The 22,997-nt window shown below is 50.2% G+C and overlaps 1 protein-coding gene and 1 non-coding gene across 2 annotated transcripts; both read right to left on the bottom strand.

Annotated features, from left to right (window-relative positions):
- Window positions 1–13,005: 13,005 nt before the first annotated feature.
- Window positions 13,006–13,078, bottom strand: TRNAK-CUU. The gene has a single exon. It is a non-coding gene; the product is annotated as a tRNA-Lys (tRNA).
- A 5,771-nt stretch (window positions 13,079–18,849) lies between these two features.
- On the bottom strand, window positions 18,850–21,249 carry LOC119309248 (U-box domain-containing protein 19-like). The gene has a single exon (XM_037585282.1). It carries the CDS (start codon window positions 21,161–21,163, stop codon window positions 19,058–19,060), a length of 2,106 nt encoding a protein of 701 aa, XP_037441179.1. The 5' UTR covers window positions 21,164–21,249; the 3' UTR covers window positions 18,850–19,057.
- Window positions 21,250–22,997: the final 1,748 nt, after the last annotated feature.

Below are 22,997 nucleotides of genomic sequence, written 5' to 3'. Positions count from 1 at the left end.
CCCGCACACCGTTCTGGGCCTGGCCCAACAACGTGCGGCGCCTATGAGTGGCCCAGGCCCAGGGGCTCCTGTCGGTGTACAAAAGAAGGGGCTCTGCTTTTGACCCTTTACTTGTGCACGGACAGTCAGAGCCTCCCGCCACGGTCACGCACAGACACGGCAGGAAACGGAAGCTGGAGAGAAGTCGAAGCCACAAGGACAAACAAAGCAATAACAAGTATCAAGGCCACGAAGATCGGATAGGCATAGCAAGTTCCCCCGGCAAGGACCCTTGTCGGGGCAGCCTCAGCAGCCCCGGCAAGGCCCTTGTCAGGGCAGCTCGCCCACGCCAACCGAGCAAGCCACCCTTGAGCCCACCAACGCTAAACAGATGCATTGGAACAAGGCTCGGGAGGCACCTCCGTGGTGGCATGCAAATCTTTGTGAAGACATAGAATGCTCAAGACCAAATGAGGATAGGAAGGCAACCATCCTCACCGAAGAGACCCACAAGACCCCCAGCAAGATCATTGCCGGGGAAGCCAGCACGCCATGACAAGACCCTTGCTGGGCCACCCGGCAAGACCCTCGCCAAGCGCACCGGCAAGGCCACTGCCAGGCCCGCACCAGCCAAGTTCCCACCGCTATTCGCACGCAGCTGCCAGCCCAACCAGTTGGGCAGGCACCTGCGTGGCAGCATGCAATCCTTCATGGAGGCTCCACCACCGCGCCACCTCAGCTGCCTGCCTGCCTACATGGCACCGCATGCGTCGCTGGCCAGGGCGCGTGTCGAAGCGAGGGGGGCGGCAACGGATGGGACGGGCCTCACCCATGTCCCCGATAAAGCTAAGGGACACCTAAGCCTCGCATTAAATGAGTCTTGTCCTGTAATGCTAGCGATAACCTCGCAATGCTGTAGCACTTTCCACCTCATGTGTGCCACTGTGGCAGCCCCTTTCGCCTATAAAAGGAGGCCCATGGCATACAGAGAGGGGATTTGGCTCTTTTGAACGCCGGAGCACCCAGAGCTAGTTCGAGAGCTCAAGAACACTAATACAACCACCAAAGCAGGATCGTAGGGTTTTACGCATCTTTGCGGCCCAAACCTGGGTAAATCCCTCTGTGTCGTCTGCTAGTCCCGCTCTTCTCACGATCCCACGCCCCGCAACCGTAGAAGGGATTCCAGTGATCCCATAGGTGTTGTTTCCCACCGACAGACTATGTACTTGATTCCATCGGTGAGTATACCGGTTCTGAGCTGATTGTTCGGCTTTTGATTTTTTTTCTCATGTGGTCGATATACCCATTTGTGGTAATAGGCTGTGATATGCTTTAACACTGCCGCTGAGGTTAAGCTGCTGAGGTTGCAAAGAAATCTTGGATCTGATAAAACAGACTTGGATATTCCACACTAACTGTGTCAAGTGGGTCAGCGGGATATGAAAATCCTTGTAAATAGAGTAGGCCGCTAAGAGTATGCCTTTGTGGATCCATATGGAATTATGGCCTCCAACTGACTTGGGTATGCGGACCCTGATGGTCGTGCAAAAAGCATCATACCTTTGCTGTCAGTCTCACCCTTTAATGGTCATGATTTTCTTTGTTAGGATACCTTACTAAAATAACTTGGACACATATGTCCTTGATTCTTCGCATGACCATGGACGTGATTAGTGCAATATTTTTGACATTATTCCTTGTGCTTGTTTTCTGACCTGGGTCCGCACACATATGACATATACCCAGGGTTTGTAGCTGTACGGAGCTCATTGTCGAGGCCAATCATACAAGAAGGTGACAAGATTTTATGACATCTCCTTGTCGGTTGCGGGAATAATGACCTTGATGACCATTGTCAAGACTGTTGATTCTGTGATGTCATCCCCAGATCTTGTCGATCCTTGTAATTAATGAGATGTATCTCTGCTTATTTTTTGCCTGACTCGTGAGGTTGTGGGATCCTTACTTTCCTTAGGTATATCTGGTGGATCCTTGACGCATCTTGTATGAGTGACTGATATGACTGGGGATGCATGCTCACCATATATAAGAATCATATGCAACCAAACACTTGATTCTTGAGGTAGGCATATGTTTTGACTGAATTGCACCTCTGACAAAATTATTGCAAATCTGATCCTTGAACTACAATGTCATATACTGCCAACTCAATGTGTCATCTCTTGTAGCAATAATGAATATGACATGCGGTGTCGTACTGAAGAAGGCAAGGTGTCGTGAGTTGAAAGCTATCCGAGTAACTTGCATGTTCGAGGATACATTCTCACCATATATGTGGAAAGATATGTAATCTAACACTTGATTTCTGAGAAGACCTAGGCCTTAACTGATTTGTGCTTCTAACAAAAATGTTGCGAGTCTGATTCTTGAGCGATACTGCCATATATTGGCAACTCATCAGATAATCTCTGAGGATGGTGTAATAGTATGATACTAACGCAGACTGAATGGCTTATGAGAGAAGCCATCTGAGTAGCTTGCTAAGGAGGACTTTTTCACTTTTGCTCGAAGCTTTTGTCTGGGGGTGGTGCAGAAGAAGTCTCGATAGCTTACACACAAAGCTTGGTCTGATTATTGTGCTGGAGAAGCCTGAGTTCCGTACTTGAGAAGCTTCTCCTCGGGTTCGCTTGTTGAGAAAATTTCATTTCCGTCTGTCATAAGCTTTTACTGAGGTATCTTGCTGTGAAAGACGAGGTATCATGGGCCATAAACTGTTCACATATCATGCTGAGGAAAAATTTGAGGAGCCTTACATCATTAATTTCTTCCGATAACGTGTGGAACAATATTGGGTTTCTTATATCCAAAACTTCATACTGATATGCAGACTAAAATCCATACACACGCCCATAATATTCTAAGGCTGATTATTTGCATGAGCAAATTTGTTTGACTGTCTTCCTTGAGCATATCACATTCCGACTTTATTTCGGATGATAACATATTTCAAGAATCATGCATTGTTGAGCCAAAACTTTGTATATGATCCATACCTCTGTCTGAAAATATACCGTTGGCCTTGCAACTGACTTGTCTTTTGGCTGGCTGGATCATAACTGCTGTGAGGTTTTGGTATGGATGGGGACTTGATGCTAATAATCAATCCAAGACACAATTGGTATTCTGAGCAGATATTAATGACATAATGTAGTTGACTGGGTAGACCATAATGTTTAGCTGAGCTTCTTCCAAATATTAGAAATCCGTATTACTTCTTCAAGTCCGATGTCAGTTGATGAGCAACTCTTTATAGGGGGAAATAATGTAACACCGGGGCCCAAAAAGAAAGAAGCAAAAGAAAACTCAACTAAACAAAACACACAACAACAATCAATTCACACACAAGCAATGTCACATATTACTGCTAGTCACACAATATGCATGCCTACTTGCACACAAATCTCGTGGAATCTCCGGTTCTACGATCTAACATGTTGTGACGATGTGCATGAGGACGAATAAATGTGTGGAAGAATTGGTGTAAACATCGCTACACCAAGTGCTAGCTAGCCAGGTAGCAACCTGGACTAGCTCGGAGGTGAGGACGCACTCGATATCTATGTAGCAGGACATGTATGTCGTGACCACATTATTATCAAGAAGGCAGAAAAAGATCCGTACTCATCCAAGAAATAGGATAGCGGGGAAAAGCTGAGACTGCTGACATTGACCTTTCTTGATAACTAAGATCATTAAGGGTTGCCAACATGACAAAATAAAAGAATGATCCGGAATAGAAGCATGTCTATCACCGAAACGATAGGTGGGGCGGAAAGAAAGACATCGGCATGATACCTGAGCACCATTTTTGCAAACAGTGTCAGGATCACTTGGCATCACTCTAGTGGGACAGAAATGACACCAAACACCAAAAGAAAAGGGAAGCTGGAGAAATGCAGAGGCTAAGCTGTAGTGCATCCGAACCGATGCCAGCTACACTCACCAGATAAACCGTTAGCAACAAATAATAAGGCTATATGCATGCTATGCAACAAACAAATGAAGCAACCAAATGCAATAAACAAGCAAAACTCTATACTACCGATTTCTACCAGTTTCTACCGCTCGCGCGGACTAGGGTGTCCTACAGCCAGAACTGCTCTGATACCAAGCTTGTGGCACCCCGGCTCAGAGAAACCGGAACGCCCCGTATTCCAGCCAAGAGATCGAGATAAAGTCTTCTGGAATACGGCACTGCTTAACATAGAACAAATCAGCTCTTGTTACAAAGCATAAATACAAAGGTCTGATGTTACAAAGGATCACATCAGCATGGCGACACTACGCCTGTGATACTACACTTGCTCTATGCTAGCAGTGGAACAACTCGTAGCAGCAGAAATCTTCTAGCAGCGAAACAACGATGAAGGTGGTGAACTCCACTCCGCAGGGACTCTGGCTGGGACACGATCTAGCTCGCACAAACGGAAACCACGACAAGCAATCAAGCAATCATGGCATCACCTGCAATCTGGCATGACAAGCCAGGTCGGTACATTGAATGTACTTGCAAGCTCACAACAACCAAAAACATCAAGGCAAGACAACAACATAGCATTAAGCAGATTAATTAAATTAACAGCTACCTGATATGACAGCAACTACCAAGCATGATGTGAAACTACTACCATACTGATAAACCAACATCTCAATCCCAACAACAATCTCATTCTTGGCCAACCGGCCAAGCAATATACCATCTCGACCACCTCGTGGTCCATGTGATCACCTCGTGATCAACGTATCCACACGGTCACCTCGTGACCACATCACAAACTGAATGAGCATCCTCAAGATCATCTCAACATCATCATCAACATCCTGCCAAACTGTCAGTGCTCACATACATCATATAAATCATCTATAAGTCATTCCGTCATGTGAGTGTTGATCAAACAGTGTGACCTAGTACAAACTTGTGCCCATGACCAAGGACGTGGCTATCGATAGATTAAACACACACACTCTCTGCAGAGGTAGCACACTTTACCCACACCACAGAACCCATGGCCTCGCACTCCCATTCGGGTGGACCAACGGCGATCCGACAAAACCGATCTACTGCCATGACACTCTCCCGGTCACTCAAACCAACACCCCTTTTTGGGTTCAGTCCTGGGTGACCGAGCCTACCAAAGGCAAAACTGTCACCGTCGTGGCAAATAAATGGTCCCAAACGGGGACAACGTACCGCAACAACAACGGGTCCACAAGGTTTATGTCCTCCTACCTAATCAGCGTGGCACATGCCCATAACCTTCCCTAGTTGGAAGCACCAGCGAGAGGCATGACAATAGACCCATCACGGCCTCCCCATACAAAGGCAAATGTAGTTGCATTTGAAAAATCCCGGTTCGGTGGCACCTGACCAACTTAATGACGGAATTTATCCCCAAAATATAACAGTGATAACTGATACTCCGACATCAACTATCAACCTATAATCCAAGTCAGAGCCATATCCAACAACTAATCCAAAACATAATATCATCATACCAAAATACTCCAAGGATAGCATAACACTACTATCACGATGAATCCGAAAACAATAATCCTACTACTCCAATAACAAGAATAAAGCTATCCATTAAAGATCCACATGTAAACATCATCTCCGAAAATAATACTCCAAGCAACAGAACATCAACTATCATCATGAAAATAAACATACTAGTCATTAATAATCCAATGGCAACATGACATCCAAAGTAATACTCCGAAATATAATATCAGATACCAACATGAAAATAATCATAACACCAACCACTAATGCTCTAATGGCAACATGATACTCATCAACTGCAAACATAACTCCTAGTAATCCAAACAATAGCATGGCAATAGCAAGATCAAAATAACACTCTGAGAAAATGCCATGCACGGAGTCAAGTAGCTAAAGCAATATTTTAAACAAGTTCAAATAAATTAAACCATGTCACTGCATTACAGTGATGCAAATGGAGGGTGTGGCTTGCCTGGGGTGGAAGAAATCACCAAGAGAAAGTGCGAGAAACTCGCAGAAAGAATCGTTGGAAACCGTACTCTCTCAGAGGGGGCTGAATAAGGGCAGGGGAAAATGGTCATTTTCAGAATTTCAAAACATGGTGAAAGTGACTCCATCGGGACGGGCTCGACGAAACAAAGAAGTGAGCTTTGGATTCACCTGATTTGGAGCTACGGGTGAAAAGATATAGCTATTTTTCTACCAGGGACCTATCTGCAAAGAAAAACTTCACAATCTCGGTCTGGACAGAAAAACAGAAAGCGCAATCAGGGAAATACGATTTCACTGAACTGAAAACGTATTCGGAGCTGAAGAAGAAAGGAAATACACTTTTAGAAATAGAAAATGTATTCTAGTGAATACATCTCCACTTATCTGACTTAGCTGGGCGGGGTCAATGTCCGGAGGCTGACATGTGGGGCCCACGGGACCCACACACTTGGTCAACTCCCTCCTCCCGCCTCCATCATCTTCCTCGCAATGATGTGACAGAAGGCCGAGGCAGAGCACGGCCGACGGCCGTCCCGACGCCACCGGCGACGCTCCGGCCACCAGAGTGACCAGGACGACGAGCCGCATCCACCTGATGGGTCTGCCCACGCCGGGGAGTAGAGGAGCAAGCGGAGCAATGGCCATGGTGGAGGAGGGCTTCGGGCACCGACGGGGCTCGCGGTCACGAGTACTCCGGTGCCGAACTGAGGGGTTGGGGAGGTGCGCCGGGGTCTGAGTGGTCTAGTGGTGGTGGTAGAAGGAGGAGAAGAGCTTGGGCTCGGGCGAATTCAAGCGGCGGAGGGCGGCGGCCATGGCGGCCAGTGGAGGGCTCGAGGCATCCTCGAGCTTGTTTGAGTGGACGGGGGCGCTACTGGGAGTGAGGGAGGACTGCTGGAGCGCTCAGAGGGCTCGGAGGAGGTCTTAAATAGGCGTGGGAGGGGATGGCCGAGCTGTCGTCGCCGCGTACGCGTGTCCGGAGCCACGGACGCGTGTGCGCACGCTCAAGCTCGGAGGTAGGAGACGAGGGATGCACAGGGGAGAGCTCACGGGGGCAGAGGCAGCCAAGGAAGCATGGGGGCATGACGACGATGAGCAGAGCCAAATCTCCACTATACATCCGTGGGCGTGCATCGGCCAGCGTTGGTGAGCAAGCGGATGGAGGGGGAGAGGGGTCCAGAGGAACGAGATGACAAGAGGAAGAGAATGGACACGGTCACAAGCTCTAAGTCGACGAGGGGGAGTGGTACCAAAGCACAAACAGTGCTCTGGACACGCCACAGCACACAGAGCGCGTGAATATGCATGCCAGCTGCGCGGTCACCACCCGACAGGCACGGGGAGGTCTATTGAGGATAGCAAACCATGTTTGGGAACTAGTTCTTCCAAGGTGGAGCATTTATGTGCCATTGGCTCGATCTAAGGCACTCTGGTTGGGTTGGAATGGAGCTCTAAAGTTTGCTGCGGTAAACTTAGTCGTGCGCTAGTGATCAACAGGAACTTGATTGGGGTCAATGGAGTTGTCTGAGATGTTAATCTCTGGAAGGACTACAGTCCGAGAGGTTTAGAGAAGAAATGGACCAATAATTAATAGGGTTAATTTGAAACTGCATTTTTGTTCCAGAAACTTGAATTGGATGATGCACTCATATGGAGAAGCAAGGGCCGAAATTGGGCAAAGCCTCATGATATGGACATATAAAGATGATGTAAAAAGCTCATACCAAATGGACAAGCCAAAATGGTACTCGCTTCACAAACATCATTTATGTCCAGAAACTTGGAATAATTTTGGTGATGAAATGGATCAATTAAATGATGCCAAATTAGGTGGAGAGATGTTTTACGGGTAGAAGAATGATATGGTAATTTATCAGAATTTTTGAAGCAAAATAAAATACACTTGCTTCACAACATGAAAATATTGCCAGAATCAAAGATTTGGTCCTGTGCTCACATAGATGATTGTATTGGGCTGCAAATGGGTGGAGGGAGTTAATATGAGCACATTAAGGAGTGTGCAAAAGTTTAACTCATTTGGGTACTCCTAGCTAGTACTTCCTTCACAAAGCCTTCTGTCTGACAGAAACTTTGAAAAATCGCTGAGGAAGATTGGCTAGGCAAATAAAGTTGAATTCTTGCACGAGGCAATTATTTGGATATATAAGCATACCCAAAAAGTTGGGGGGCACTAGGAAAATATAAATGACACTTCCTTCACAAAGTGCCATTCATGACAGAAATGAAGAATAATTATTGGAGAATTATTCTTGGGCTAGGACAGGAAAGTTTGGGCATATTTGATCAACATATGACCCAAAGGAATTATAAGAATTAATTGGGGATTTTTGGATGGACAAAAATATAGGTTGCTTCACAACCTAGGGCAGATAGGGTTATTCCTTTAATGAAAAAGGAATTTTCCCTAGAAATGAATTTTAGGGTTTGGTCAAGGAGTGACATGATCTTGGCAAGGTTTTGAGAATGATGAGCCACTTAGGAGGGAGAATGAGGATGATTTCCCAAGTAGCAAGGCCACAGAACCACTCCAACAAGAAAAACAGAACAAAAACCAAATAAATGAAAAGAAAAAGGAAAGGGCCAAAAGCCAGGTTGTTACATTGTCGTCGCCCAGTTGTGCATGCGCCATCATGTACTCATTTGCCACTACTGCATGGCCACAGATCTTTCGACCGTTTCACCAGGTTTGTCAACAGCACCGACTACAAGTTTGCTACGGTGGAAACTACCGATGATGTAAAAGCGCTTAGGGTTACGAGCTTGGCCTACAAGAACCTTGTCGAAATCCGTGAGCAGTACAAGGTCTGGGGCAGCACGAAGGACTCCCTGGTTGAACTCGCCTCGGCTATCATCGACCCATACTATGAAAAGATGAAGGAGGATGCCAACAGAACCCATCCCGTATCCTGGCACGGGGCCTGGATGCGGCAACTGGATGAACCTCACCTCAGGTCTGTGGCCAAGAGCGTGTACACATGGTACGAGATGCACAGGTGGATCGTTAACATGAGGAAGTGTCTCGTTACCCAAATCGACGAGGCCGGATCGAGCTACAAGCACAGCAAGCGTCACAAGAAGTAGATGATGATCAGATGATCGTTTATCCTAGTTAATCGTGCATGTACTATATAGTTTAATTTGATGTGTGGAAATGTCATGTGTGTAGTAGCCGCCTATGTAATTATGCATGTAATAGTTTACTTTGGTGTGTGCAAATGTCATGGTTGTAGTAGCCACCTATGTAATTGGATGTTTAATTTGGTTATGCAACCATGTCCTTATAAGTGTGTATATATATGTTGTTGTTCTATATGCAATCCCATCGCACAACACACACGTCTTCTAAGCAACAATCATCTGTGTTATTATCGGTCTTCACGCACATTTCTGATTACAGACCTGTTTGCTGCCTATCACACACATCTTGTTATATTGAACCGTTTCTGTTCTCTTGGCTCAATGCAAATAGTTCATCCAAGTGAACCGTATGTCGTATATCGCACACACCTTGATCTGGCTGACCGTTTCTTTTGTGTTGCCTAATCACAAACAGTTCATCCGAGTGAACCGTATATTGTATATCGCACATACCTTCATATGGCTACCCGTTTCTTTTGTTCCGCCTCATCGCAAACAGTTAAATGAACTGAACTGTATGCCCTGCATCGCACACGCAACTAAAAGCTGAACCATGTTTGATGCATCTGTCATCGCAAACGTTTTGCACCTTTTTTGACGGGTTTTTTAGACCACCATTTGCGATTATTGCATCGCACACAGTTTCGTCATAGGGTCTCTGATCGTTGTCGCGTTAGCAGCATCCTGCAGTAGTGAATATGCCCAAAAGGCAGTTTTCCAAAAAGGTTCCTCCAAAGCCTAAGCAACGCAACGAGGCAAGTTGTTCACGTCGCTCCTTCAGTGGTTGCTCCAGTTAATCTTACAAATGCCGCTGGAGAAAGACTTTGCAATTTCTGCAAACAGCCAAATCATGTCAAGGCGGACTGTCTAGGTTTTCTTAAGTGGCTGAATAAAAATGGTAAGGATGAGATCACTCTTGTAGATGAATCTCTATATGTTGATTTTTTTTGAATCCACATGGTCGATTGACTCAGGTGCGACTACTCATGTCGTGAATTCTTTGCAGGGATTCCGTATAAGCCATACCCTAAGAAGGGGTACAAGAAGACTTAATGTCATGACTGGGAAGGAGGCCAAAGTTGAAGCGGTGGGCTCCCTCACCTTGAAGCTGCACGGTGGCTTCCTACTTCAGCTCAAGGACGTTCTTTATGTGCCTACATTGAGTAGGAATTTGATTTCAACCTTCGGGGAGAAACAATGTTTTTTAAAGTATTGTAATAAGGATGTTGGTCTCCCCGTCCGACGAGGCAAACTTTATATGTTAAATCTTTTCGGTTATCCTATGTGTGTGAATCTCTGCAAGATGAATATGAATGAACGTAGTCATGAAAAGAATGGGAGAAGTATCAATCCTTCTTTGAAATTGTGGCATCATCGCTTGGCCCACATTTCGAGGGGGGGAATGGGAAGATTAATTAAAGAAGAAATACGTCATCTGCTAGATTTCTCCGATGCATGCAATTGTATTCATTGTATTAAGGGAAAATACGTTAAAAAATTAAGAAAGGAGCAGTAAGAGCCACAACGGTCCTTGAACTTATTCATACTGCCATATGACCTTTTAAAGTGAAGTCTATGAATAGTTTTGATTCTTTCATTACCTTCACAGATGATTTCTCTCGCTATGGCTACATTTATCCTATATGTGATCGATCCGAAGCTTTGGACAAATTTAAGATTTATAAAGCCGAGGTCGGAAATCAACTCAAGATCAAAGTAGTACGGTATAATCACGGGGGAGAATATTATGTCAGGCATGCTCCTTATGGGCAAATTCTAGGACCAATCGCGAAATATCTTGCTGAAAATGGAATTATTGCCCAATATTCAATGCCTGGTGAACTTCATCAAAATGGCGTAGCTGAGTGTCGCAACCGCACTCTTATGGATATGGTGCATAGTATGCTTAGTCACGCAAGATTACCGGTAAGTCTTTGGATGGAGGCATTGAAAATAGCTACACACATCATGAATCCTGCTCCAACTAAGTCAGCACCGAGCACACCTTATGAGATGTGGGCGGGAAGAAACCAAGGTTGAATTACTTGCGTGTGTGGGGTTGCCCAGCTGAAGCTAAAGTATTCAATCCACATATTAAGAAGTTGGACCCAAAGACAGTTAGTTGTTTTTTCATTGGGTACCCTCATAGAGGAAAAGGATATCGATTTTCTTGCCATGGTCATACCACCAAGTTTGTGGAAAGCAGGCAAGCGGTGTTTTTTGTGAGGATAATGAAGTTCCTGAGGTTAGGGCGATTGATCTTGAGGAGAAGCGGGTGTATGTTCCATCCCCGACTATCCAAGAGAACGTTACCCCTATGCCCAATATGTACGAGACACCTACTGGTGATCCCGAACCTGAAGTGGATCCTCAATCCAACGAGAAGCCTCAACATAATTAAGATTCTCAGCATGACGAGGACCCTCAGCCAAATGGTGATCCTCAACCCAATGCTAATCCTCAACCTTCTTAGGCAAGAAGAAATGCACATACTAATGAGCCTATGAGAAGATCACGACGGGAAAAGAAAAGGGCCATCTCCAGCGATTATGTCACTTTCATGTGTGAGGATGAACGTGACATAGGGAAGGTACAAGATCCAACCTCGTATAAAGAAGCCACTAAAAGTGAAGACTTGTCCAAATGGTTGGTCGCCATGGAAGACGAATTGAAATCTATGAGCTTGAATGATGTTTGGGACTTAGTAGAAGTTCTTGATGGAGCCAAAAGGGTGGGCTGCAAGTGGGTTTACAAAACTAAATATGATTCCAAAGGGAATATCGAAAGGTTCAAAGTGAGACTTGCAGCAAAAAGTTTTACATAGAGAGAAGGGATCGATTATAAGAAGACCTTCTCACCTGTGTTAGCCAAAGATTATTTGAGAATTGTAATGGCACTTATGGCTCTTATGATTTAGAGCTACATCAAATGGACGAGACACCACAGCTGAGCGCGACGAGCACCGAGCGCGTGGCGCATGGCGACGGCGGCGTGTTTCGTGCGGGGTGGACGTGGGTTTGCGTTCCATGTGTTCGGTATGGCACGGTCCAACGTCCAAGGGAGACCCGATCCAGTGGTGTGCTAGATGACCTATCTGGCAAGATGTATTGTGAGTCGGGTCGGGTCTGGGGACAGCTGACTTAAGTGTCAGCTCATGAGCTGCCAATGGTTACTTCTTTTTTGGAAGCAAGCTCCCAACTGCTCAACAGCCACTTGCTTCTGTTAAAAATGGGGCAGCAGCCTCGGATCGAGCAATCCACCGCAGAAGCAAGAAGGTACTCCCACCGTCCACGCCAGTTGTTATACGCATCCCGCCCGTGATCCCATCACGAGAGGCATAAACCTCTGTTGCTGCACTAAACAATTCATGCCATCTCCCCCTTGTAGTGATGCATTAGCACTAATCTAGTAGTCCCCGGCTGATTAACTACTCACGCTAATCAAAGCAACAAGCGAGCGATGCGGCCTTCACGTGAACCGTGATTGGCACACACACCCGGTCAAGGGGCACGCCCGCTGACAGCGCTCTGCTTGCATGCTGTACTCGCGTGGCTGCTCTGCTGTATAGCGCCGTTGGTTTGCATCAGAGATGAGATTAAACTACTGTTTGACTAGCTCGCCGTCTGCTTCTTCTATTTTTTGACAAAAAAGCTCGTCGCTTGCTTATTACTCAAACCATCTGCTCAGTTGTTACGATACTATAAACATCGTTGTAGTAGAATGATTAGTCCGCAGAAATGGAGCATTGTTCCGGCGATGTGCACGGAGGATTGGTTCCATTTGTAAAAAGACAGAAACCGTGAATGAAAAGAAAATTCAAAATAGGAGACGAACCAGCAGGAAAAAACAGACGGCACCCACCGTAGGGCTCGAACCCACGACCACAAGGTTAAGAGCCTTGTGCTCTACCAGCTGAGCTAGACGGGCTGGCTGGGTGAGCAGAATTGAATTTGTTGTTCTGTAATATTATAAATGCCTTCACTCTCTGGCCCAAGCCCACTACGTAGTAGAGTTCTTTAAATTGGACGATGAGTCCATACTTCATTTCGCCACAGACTATTTAGATTCGCACGAAAGTCATAGCTACGAGGGAGACCTTTTTTGTGGAAAAGAAACATACAAAGAACTTTTTGTGTGCTTGAGCTGTTCCAATCAGAACGACTGCTGGGGTGTGAACTGTGAAGGCCAAAAAGACACGGCAACTGGATCAGCTCATAATCAAAACCTCTACCTAACTATTCTGTTATACTGTGTTAGACTGTATTTACAAGTGTATATTGCAACGTTGTATATCACCTCATTATATATATGTGTGATAGGCCACCCCTAAAGGGTTGTGCCGGTTCCCCCCAAAGCCTATTGTCTTACATGGTATCACGCTAGGTTACGTCCGCTTCCGCCTAAAAACCCTAAACCGCCGCCGCCGCCGCCGCCGCGCCCGCCGCCGCCGCGCCCGCCGCCGCCGTCGCCCGACTGCCATGACGTCCGCCGCTGCGTCCGGCTCCACCGCCACCGGTCTTCTGCCGGCCTCCCTCGCGGCACTTCTCTCGAGGCCGCTGGATGCCGCCTCCCTTCAGGCGCCGATCGGGACACGGAGCGTCGGCTCCCTCTTCGCGCTCCCGCCGGCTGCTACTTCGCCCGGGCAGGCGCTTGTGGCCCACACCACCGCCGCCCCGTCAACCGCGGCTGTCGCGCCCTCGGCCACTACGCCGCTGGTGGCGGAGGATGTCGCGCTGGCAGGCTTCGCGGCGTCAACCGCGGCCATCGCGCCCTCTGTCACCGCGCCAACTGCCCCTCCGACTGTCTCCACGGTGTTCTCACCTCAGCCAGTCTCCTCGATGGGATCGCAGCCGCCGCCGCCGTTTCACTTCGGCCATCTCATCACCATCAAGTTGTCGTCGGACAATTACATCTTCTGGCGCGCGCAGGTTCTTCCGCTTCTTGGGAGTCACTACCTGCTTGGCTATGTCGACGGCTCTCTCCCTTGCCCTCCTGCGCTGGTTGACAGCGTGCATGGTCCGGTCTATAATCCGGCTCACCGTGTCTGGACAGGGCAGGATCAGGCGAACCTCTCCTCCATCCAGGGGTCGCTCTCTCCAGCCGTTGCTGGGCTTGTTGTCTTCGCCAAGACGTCCCACGAGGCATGGACTATTCTTGAGCGCTCGTTTGCGGCACAGTCGCAGGCTCGTGTATCTGGGCTCCGTCGCCAACTTGGGGAGTGTCAGAAGCTTGACTCCACCGCCACTGAGTTCTACAACAAAGTCAAGAGTCTCGCCGACACGCTGGCCTCCATTGGACAGCCCTTCACCGACTCCGAGTTCAACTCGTTTATTGTCAATGGTCTTGATGAGGAGTATGACGCCCTAGTCGAGATCATCAATGAGAGGGGCAACTCCACGCCCATGCCAGCACACGAGGTCTTTTCACGCCTCCTGCTTACTGAGCAACGAGTCGAGACGCGCCGATCCAGGGGTAACGGCGCCCTCTCGGCAAACGCCGCCACCAAGGGTGGTCGCTCCTCTGCTTCATCCAGGGCTTCTTCGGGGCAGTCACCACCACCCGCCTCGGCCCCTCCTCCTACTGCGACTCTACCAGGGGCTGGCGGTCCACGTGTGTGCCAGCTTTGTGGTCGCGATGGGCACTGGGCCTCGAAGTGTCACAAGCGCTTCCAGCGGGGTTTTCTTGGTCTTGGCAATGACGGGAAGGATACACGCAACTTTGCTCGTCAGGTCGCCATGGCTGATCGTCCGCCGCCGCAGAAGCCACAGGGACACACTCAGTCCTACTCCATTGATCCCCACTGGTACATGGACTCTGGGGCGACAGAGCACCTGACCAGTGAGATGGGGAAGCTTCACACTCGTGAACCCTACCATAGCCCCGACAAGATCCACACCGCCAATGGAGCAGGTATGCACATCTCTCATATTGGTCAAGCATCACTTCTCACTAGACATGCCAATAGGAGTCTTCAACTTCGCAATGTTCTTCGAGTTCCATCTGTGACACGTAATCTTCTTTCAGTTCCTAAACTCACTCGTGATAATAATGTGCTTTGTGAATTTCATCCTTTTGATCTTTTTATTAAGGATCGGGGCACGAGGGACATTCTTCTTAGTGGGCGGCTCTGCCAAGGTCTCTATCGTCTGGAGCATCCTGGCGTCGCTCGCGTCTTCAGTGGAGTTCGGGTATCTCCGTCATAGTGGCATGCTCGTCTTGGTCACCCGGCCACATCTATTGTCCGGCATGTTTTGCGTCGTCATGAGCTTCCTAGTGTGTCTAGTAACAAAGATGTAGCAGTGTGTGATGCTTGTCAGCAGGGGAAGAGTCATCAACTTCCTTTTTCGGAGTCCAGTCGTGAGGTGAAACATCCTTTAGAACTTGTGTTTTCAGATGTATGGGGTCCTGCTCAGACTTCTGTTAGTGGTCATAATTATTATATCAGTTTTGTTGATGCTTACAGCCGTTTTACCTGGCTTTATCTTATCAAACGTAAATCTGATGTGTTTGACATTTTTGTTCAGTTCCAAAAACATGTTGAACGCCTTCTCAAGCACAAAATTGTTCATGTTCAGTCGGACTGGGGTGGCGAGTATCGCAACCTCAACTCCTTCTTTCAGTCGCTTGGGATCACTCACCGTTTAGCATGTCCACATACACATCAGCAGAATGGTTCAGTAGAACGTAAGCATCGTCACATTGTTGAAGCTGGTCTGACTCTTTTGGCCCATGCATCTGGTCCGTTTCGTTTTTGGAGTGATGCTTTCACCACTGCATGTTTTCTCATCAATCGTACTCACACTCGTGTTTTGAATATGAAGACTCCCATTGAAGTTCTCCTTAATGAACAACCGGACTACACCTTTCTCAAGGTGTTTGGGTGTGCTTGCTGGCCCCATCTCCGTCCATATAACAAGCGTAAGCTCGAGTTTCGTTCCAAGAAGTGTGTTTTTCTTGGTTATAGCTCTCTTCATAAAGGATACAAATGTCTTCATGTTCCCACTAATCGTGTCTACATCTCTCGGGATGTTGTGTTTGATGAGCATGTTTTTCCCTTTGCCAAACTCCCTGTGTCCACTACCAAGCCACCTGTCATGCATTCATCCTCTGTTACTTCTGACCAATTTGATGATGTTGCATATTCTCCTCTATTGTTGCCTAACCATGATGCAGGCACTGGTCGTGGGGCTCGTTTGGAGATTCTGGAAGCGCCATCTTCTTCTTCGTCGCCATCGTCTTCATCCTCGGCACCTTCTGTTGTGCATGAGGAGCACATGGCACCCCTGCATGGCCTCGGTTTCCGTGCTCATGCACGGCCGCTCGACGTCCTGGCCCGGTCGCCTCTGGCTTCTGGGCTGCCTTCGCCATCGTCGCGCCCTGCAACCCCGCCGACTGGGCCGGCCTCCTCGGTCCCCGTCTCGCCCAGGGCGTCGGGGCAGTCATCACCAGGCCTGGCCTCGCCCGCCCCTGCCTCGCCCAGGGTGTCTGGGCCCTTCTCACCAGGGCCGGCCTCGCCTACTCTCGCCTCGCCAAGGCCGTCTGGGCCGGTGTCACCGGAGCTGGCCTCGCCCACCCTCGGTTCGCCCATGGCCTCTGAGCCCCTGTCGTCGGGCCAGTCTTCGCCATGCAGCCCGGAGTCGTCTGTCCCGAGCTCGCCTGAGGTGATTCCTGCATCTCCGGCGACCGTCACGTCTCCGTCACCTTCGCCTCCGCCGGCTCCTGCTGCTGCTCTACGTCCACATACGCGCAGTCGGAGTGGCATTTTTCAGCCTAAGCAACGTCACGATGGCACAGTTGCTTGGTTAGCGGCGTGCATGTCTGCTGCTCTCGCAGATCCATCCTCTGAGCCACGCACGTATCAAGCTGATATGCGCATTCCTCATTGGAGAGAGGCCATGGAGCAGGAGTATCAAGCGCTTCTTCGCAATCAGACATGGACTCTTGTTCCTCCACAATCACGGGTAAATGTCATTGATTCCAAATGGGTTTTCAAAGTGAAGAGGTATTCTGATGGGTCCATTGAGCGCTATAAGGCTCGTCTGGTTGCTCGTGGATTTCGACAGCGTTTTGGACTTGACTATGAAGACACCTTCAGTCCAGTGGTCAAGCCTACTACCATCAGACTTCTTCTCTCTCTGGCTGTTACTCGAGGTTGGTTTCTTCGTCAGCTTGATGTTCAAAATGCTTTTCTTCATGGTGTCTTGGCGGAGGAGGTTTACATGCGCCAGCCTCCGGGTTTCTCTGATCCGGATCGCCCTGATCATCTCTGTCGTCTGTCCAAGGCAATTTATGGTCTGAAGCAGGCTCCTCGTGCTTGGCATGCTCGTCTTGCAATGGCTCTTCGTGCTCATGGTTTTGCATCATCAACTGCTGACTCCTCATTGTTTCTTCTTCAAAGGTCTGAGGCTACTTTGTACTTGTTGGTCTATGTAGATGATATCATTTTGGTCAGTTCCTCTCAGTCGGCTGCTACTGCGCTTGTTCGCTCACTTGGTGCTGATTTTGCGGTCAAGGACCTTGGGAAGCTTCATTACTTTCTTGGTGTGGAGGTTACTTCTCGTGCTGCTGGCCTTGTTATGACGCAGAAGAAGTACTCTCGGGATTTGTTGCAGCGAGCTGGGATGCTTAAGTGCAAACCGACGACTACACCCATGTCTACCACTGATAAGCTCAATGTTGTTGATGGTGTGCTTCTTTCTTCTTCTGATGCGACCGAGTACCGGAGTATTGTTGGTGGGCTCCAGTACTTGACGATCACGCGACCAGACATTTCCTATGCTGTTAACCGAGTCTGCCAGTATCTGCAGTCACCCCGTGACACTCATTGGTCTGCTGTTAAGCGGATTTTGCGCTATATTCGTTTCACGGTGGCTCATGGTTTGCATATTCGGCCGTCTGACTCTGGTTGTCTTTCAGCATATTCTGATGCAGACTGGGCTGGCAATCCGGATGACAGGCGATCCACGGGGGGTTATGCTGTCTTCTTTGGCTCTAACCTGATTGCCTGGAGTGCTCGGAAACAGGCTACTGTCTCGCGTAGCAGTACTGAGGCTGAGTATAAGGCTGTGGCCAATGCCACATCAGAGATTATCTGGGTACAGTCCTTGCTTCAGGAGTTAAGTATACCCCAATCACAGCCTCCTGTTCTTTGGTGTGATAACATTGGTGCTACATACCTTTCTACAAATCCGGTATTCCATGCCCGAACGAAACACATTGAAGTTGACTATCACTTTGTGCGTGAACGTGTCTCTCAGAAGCAACTACAGATCAAGTTTATTTCTTCCAAGGATCAACTTGCTGACATCTTCACCAAGCCATTGCCTTTGCCACAGTTTGAGACTTGCAGGCGCAATCTTACCCTTCTAGATTCATTAGAAAGTGGCTAAGATTGAGGGAGGGTGTTAGACTGTATTTACATGTGTATATTGTAACGTTGTATATCACCTCATTATATATATATGTGATAGGCCACCCCTAGAGGGTTGTGCCGGTTCCCCTCAAAGTCTATTGTCTTACATACTGCAATCATGTAAGTACAGTCAAGATTTTCATTTTCGAGCGAGAAAGTTTCAGTCGCCACCAAATCTGTTTTCCCACAACTATCTTCTTCCATTATGCACTCAAATCATCAGAGTGAACACACAATCCAATTTGACACAGAATATGTACAACAAAGGTGTTACAAACTGCAACTCTAATCCGTGTATGCACGTGTATAGCAATAGCGGCGTATAACACAAGGAATGGTGGGGAGGAACAAAATTCAATCTCAGCTCTTCTAAAACTCGAGCTGAGAATGAGATCGAGAGCAAAAATGGTCACGTATCCATCACGCTGTACGATGTACTGTGCTTACTTAGGACTAGCTAGCTAGGAGAAGGGGACGCCTCGTCGCGCGCGGCGCTATAGCACGAGGCGAACGAAACGGTCACCGGCGTCCGGTGTAGGCACCGGCAGCGGCACCGGCGATGATGACGGCCTGGTCAGTTCGTAATGCCGGTGGATCATGCTGATCAGCGACCGCGCCTTCTTGCAAGTCGCCGGGCTGCCGTCGGCAACGAGCGAGTGCAGTGACCCCATCAGCCCCGGCATCCGGCCCAGCAGGGTGACTACCTTCTCGCCGCCGTGACGACACAGCAAGACAAGCAGCCCCACGCAGTGGTCCTTCCCGGAGCGAGAGGAAGACGCGGCGAGGAACTCAACGAGGTGAGCGACTAGGCCCGCCCGCGCGAGCACGGCCTGTGCGCCCGCCGGCTGCTCGGCGATCCTCGCCAGCAGCGAGACGGTGTCGCAGGCAAGGTCGCCGTCGCGGTCGCTGGAAAGGAGCCCAGCAAGCACCACCACGGCGCCGGCGGCAACGGCTTTGGCGTGGTTGCTTGGGGACTGGAGCAAACCGTAGAGGCTGACCATGGCGTTCTTCCGGCCTCGGTGCGCGCCCTCCTTGATGAGCCGCACTAGCGTCGGTATGGCCTCCGGGAACCGGCCAATCTCCTCGGCGTACTCGGCGTTCGACGAGAGGTAGAACAGAATGGCCACGGCGTTCTGCTGCGTCTCGGCCTTGGCGCCGACGTTGACGATGTCGACCACGAGGCCGATGCCTCCGGCCTCGACGAGCGCTGTCCGGCCACCGGGGTGCTTGGAGAGGTTGAGTAGGGACGCCACGGCATTGTCCTGCACGGACACGTCCATACAGGAGAGGAGGCACAGCAACCACGGTACGGCATTGGCCTCCACGAAGAGCGCTCGGTAGAACACGCTGTGCTTGGAGAGCTTGCGGGCCTCGGATGTCGCCTTCCTACGCTCCTCCGTCGACCCCGTCGAGAACTGGCCCACGATGTAGCTAACGGCGAGCCGTGCGGCGCCGGTGGCTGACGGACTGAATGTAGCGGCTGAGCTGTCAGCGTCGCCGTGGTGGTGCCTGGAACTCGTCTCGGGAAGCGAGACGCCGTTGCTGAGCAGCATCCGCTCGATGATCCCGCACAGCGCGGCGTTGGGCACGAGGTCGGCGGTGCGGAGCTTCTCGCCGGTGACTGGGCACGTGCGGCACCCGGCCTTCATCCACCGTGTGATGGACGCGCGGTCGTATGTCTGGCCGGTGGACACGGTCACTGGGTCCGTCATGAGTTCCAGTGTGATCGGGCACTGCAGCGCCTCCGGTCTGATCCACTCCGGGCACGTCGCCGGTCGCACCGCCGTCGCATCCGACTGCTTCGAGTCAATGTGATCGAACAGCACCACGCGGCAGTACACGAGGAACGCCATCAAATTGTTGAGGAGGACCACCTCGCTGCTGTTCTCGTCGCCGGCGTCGAACCGCGCGGAGAGCTCGCCATCTAGATAAGCGATCTCCTCGGAGCACTGGAACCAGCTTTCGACCCTGATCCGGCGGAGCACCCGCATCACATCATCTGCCTCCGGCGCGACGCCCCTCTTAAAGGTATCCATGATAGACCGTATGCTCCGCACTGCTAGTTTGTCGCCGGCGTCAGGCCGCACCACCACGCTCCACGCCTGATCCGATACCAGCCGGCCGAGCTCCCCCGACTCCACAGATGCATCCACGATGCACCTCGGCAGCACGTCCATGGCCGCCGCGACGGATCCAAGACACAGCCTGAGCTCAGACGCTATGAGTTCAGCGTTGACGAGCACCCACAGGCGGCCCCCTCGACGCGCGCAATCCGTGAGCAGGAACCTCATCTTCTGCATGGCGACGTGCAGCTCCGTGAGACCGACCACGGCGGAGTACGACAGCGTCGCCGTCGCGTCCTGGATCTCCTCGAGGAACGCGAGCAGGAGGCCCGCGAGGCGTACTGCTTGGCGCGTGCCGCGGCGGAGCACGGGGAAGGCGCTGGCGTCGCCGGCCCTGCGGCTCGCCACATCGGCCGTGAGCGAGACGACGGAGGCGAGGAGTGGCTCCGGCGCGATGCCCTCGCACGGGCAGACCGCGGGGAGAGCAAGCGGCCGCCGGCGCTTGGGCTGGTTCCGTGGTGGCGTCGGCGCCGGCATCGCAGATGAACCGGCCGGTGTAGTGGTGCGCTTGGATTAAGGGAAGTATAGTGGGCGCATAAAATGGAGTAAGCTCAAGAGAGATTGAGAGGTGGGCTGTAAATTGCTAGTGAGGAGCGCGAGGGGCGAACTTATAGAGGAGGCGGAACACGTGTTACCAGACAGGGAGCACTCGCCTGGGATGCCGACGCGTGGCAGGATCGACACGTGGAGCCCGATGACACCAGTGGATAGGAACGCGAGAAAGCGAGATGAGAAGCGGCATGGCAGCTTCTTCGTCTATAGCTCCATGATGATGGTGCACCTACATCACTATAAGTAATCCGCGTTTTGTTTTCGTTTGCATAGTGGTGCTACTATTATATTAGACTTTCTTATTGCAGATATGGGCTATGGCCTTGATCTCGCTTTGATGCATGCATGTCCGGATTGATAGATTGCCGACGGGGCTGGCGAGTGAGACGAGGGCATGTGTGGTGTGGTACGTGAGCACGTACATGGGATGCAAATCTTTAGGTTCAGACGAACAAAAGTTAGATAGATTCCTTCGACTTGGTTACAAGTAACCTAGTAGCTTTGTGAACGAGGAAGAGTTGAAACTTAGAAGCAAACCCCTCTTCATCGGGGTGGGCGGCTTTGGTCGGCCGGGCAACCTCATTTCATTTGGTCTACGCAATCGACGCATGCAGCACAAGAAGGAAGATGGTGCAGTCGTGCTCGTTTCGCCATGGTCATAGTCCATTTGGTCATGGATATCGTAAGCTCAAGCTGCGCTCGGGTAGACGTACGTACGGCCTGGCCCACCAGACCGCTCCCTGGACACGTGGCATAGAGTATGTCGAGTCCGAGGCATTGCAGCCTTCGACCCGCCAGCCGCCAAGGGGATATACATATGACTTTGGGCGATGGCTGGGCCCACCTGGCCGACATAGAAGCCGCGAGGCAGCTCGCCGCCGAACACCGAGCAGCGACCGCACGCTCATCCCCTGGCCTCCACCAAAGCTCGGAGAATTCGCGTGTGCGCTCTACTCCGACCGCACGCTGCTAAATAAGTTTTTTTTTTTCGAGAATTGCTAAGTAAGAGCATCTCCAACAGGCGCCGAACGCGCCGCGCGCTAAAAACTGATTTTTGCGCGTCCATCACCTGGTTTGGCGCGGCGCGCAGCGTTTGCTCCAACAGCTGCGCTAAAAAGCCATGCGCGCACACAGCTCCAGCAGGCGCGATAAAAATGCAGCGCGCGCTCATTCTACAACATTTTTTAAATTAATTGCATAGATAAAAAAAGATACAAAAAGATATTTTACATCGGTGCAACTAGATAGATAGTTCGACATACATAGATAGATAGATACTACTACTGCATAGATAGATAGATAGAAACTACTACGGCATACATAGATAGAAACTACTCCAAATCGCTACCATCACCATCATCATCCTCGTCGGTGTCGTCCGAGGTTGAGAGCCATATTTCGTCCCAACGTTCATCGTTGGCCGTGAAGAACAACCTCCCACCTGCTTGAACGATATCGCACTGCGCATTCGCCAATGCCTTCCGCCGATGCCGGTCAGCCCGCTTCGCACGGCGCCTTGCCGTCCTCTCGGCCCAGTAGGCACGCTCGTCGGCGACGTCCTCCGGGTGGCGACAGCGCCACTCCGCCATGGCTCGCTCGTCCTCCTCGGCGACGAGGAGGCGGCGCTGCCGCCGAGCGTGGTCGGCACGGTCCATGTCGGTGATGAGACGCGGCGGAGGGGCGACGCGTTGCGCCTGCTCGTGCATGAAGACGTCTCGGAAGTTCATCTGCGACCGGGGCCTCTCCAAGCGCCACGCCG

Source organism: Triticum dicoccoides, chromosome 5B (genome assembly GCF_002162155.2).
Source record: "Triticum dicoccoides isolate Atlit2015 ecotype Zavitan chromosome 5B, WEW_v2.0, whole genome shotgun sequence".
NCBI lineage: Eukaryota > Viridiplantae > Streptophyta > Magnoliopsida > Poales > Poaceae > Triticum > Triticum dicoccoides.
Note: the sequence above shows the minus strand (reverse complement) of the source record. Positions and strands in the feature narration are given on the sequence as shown.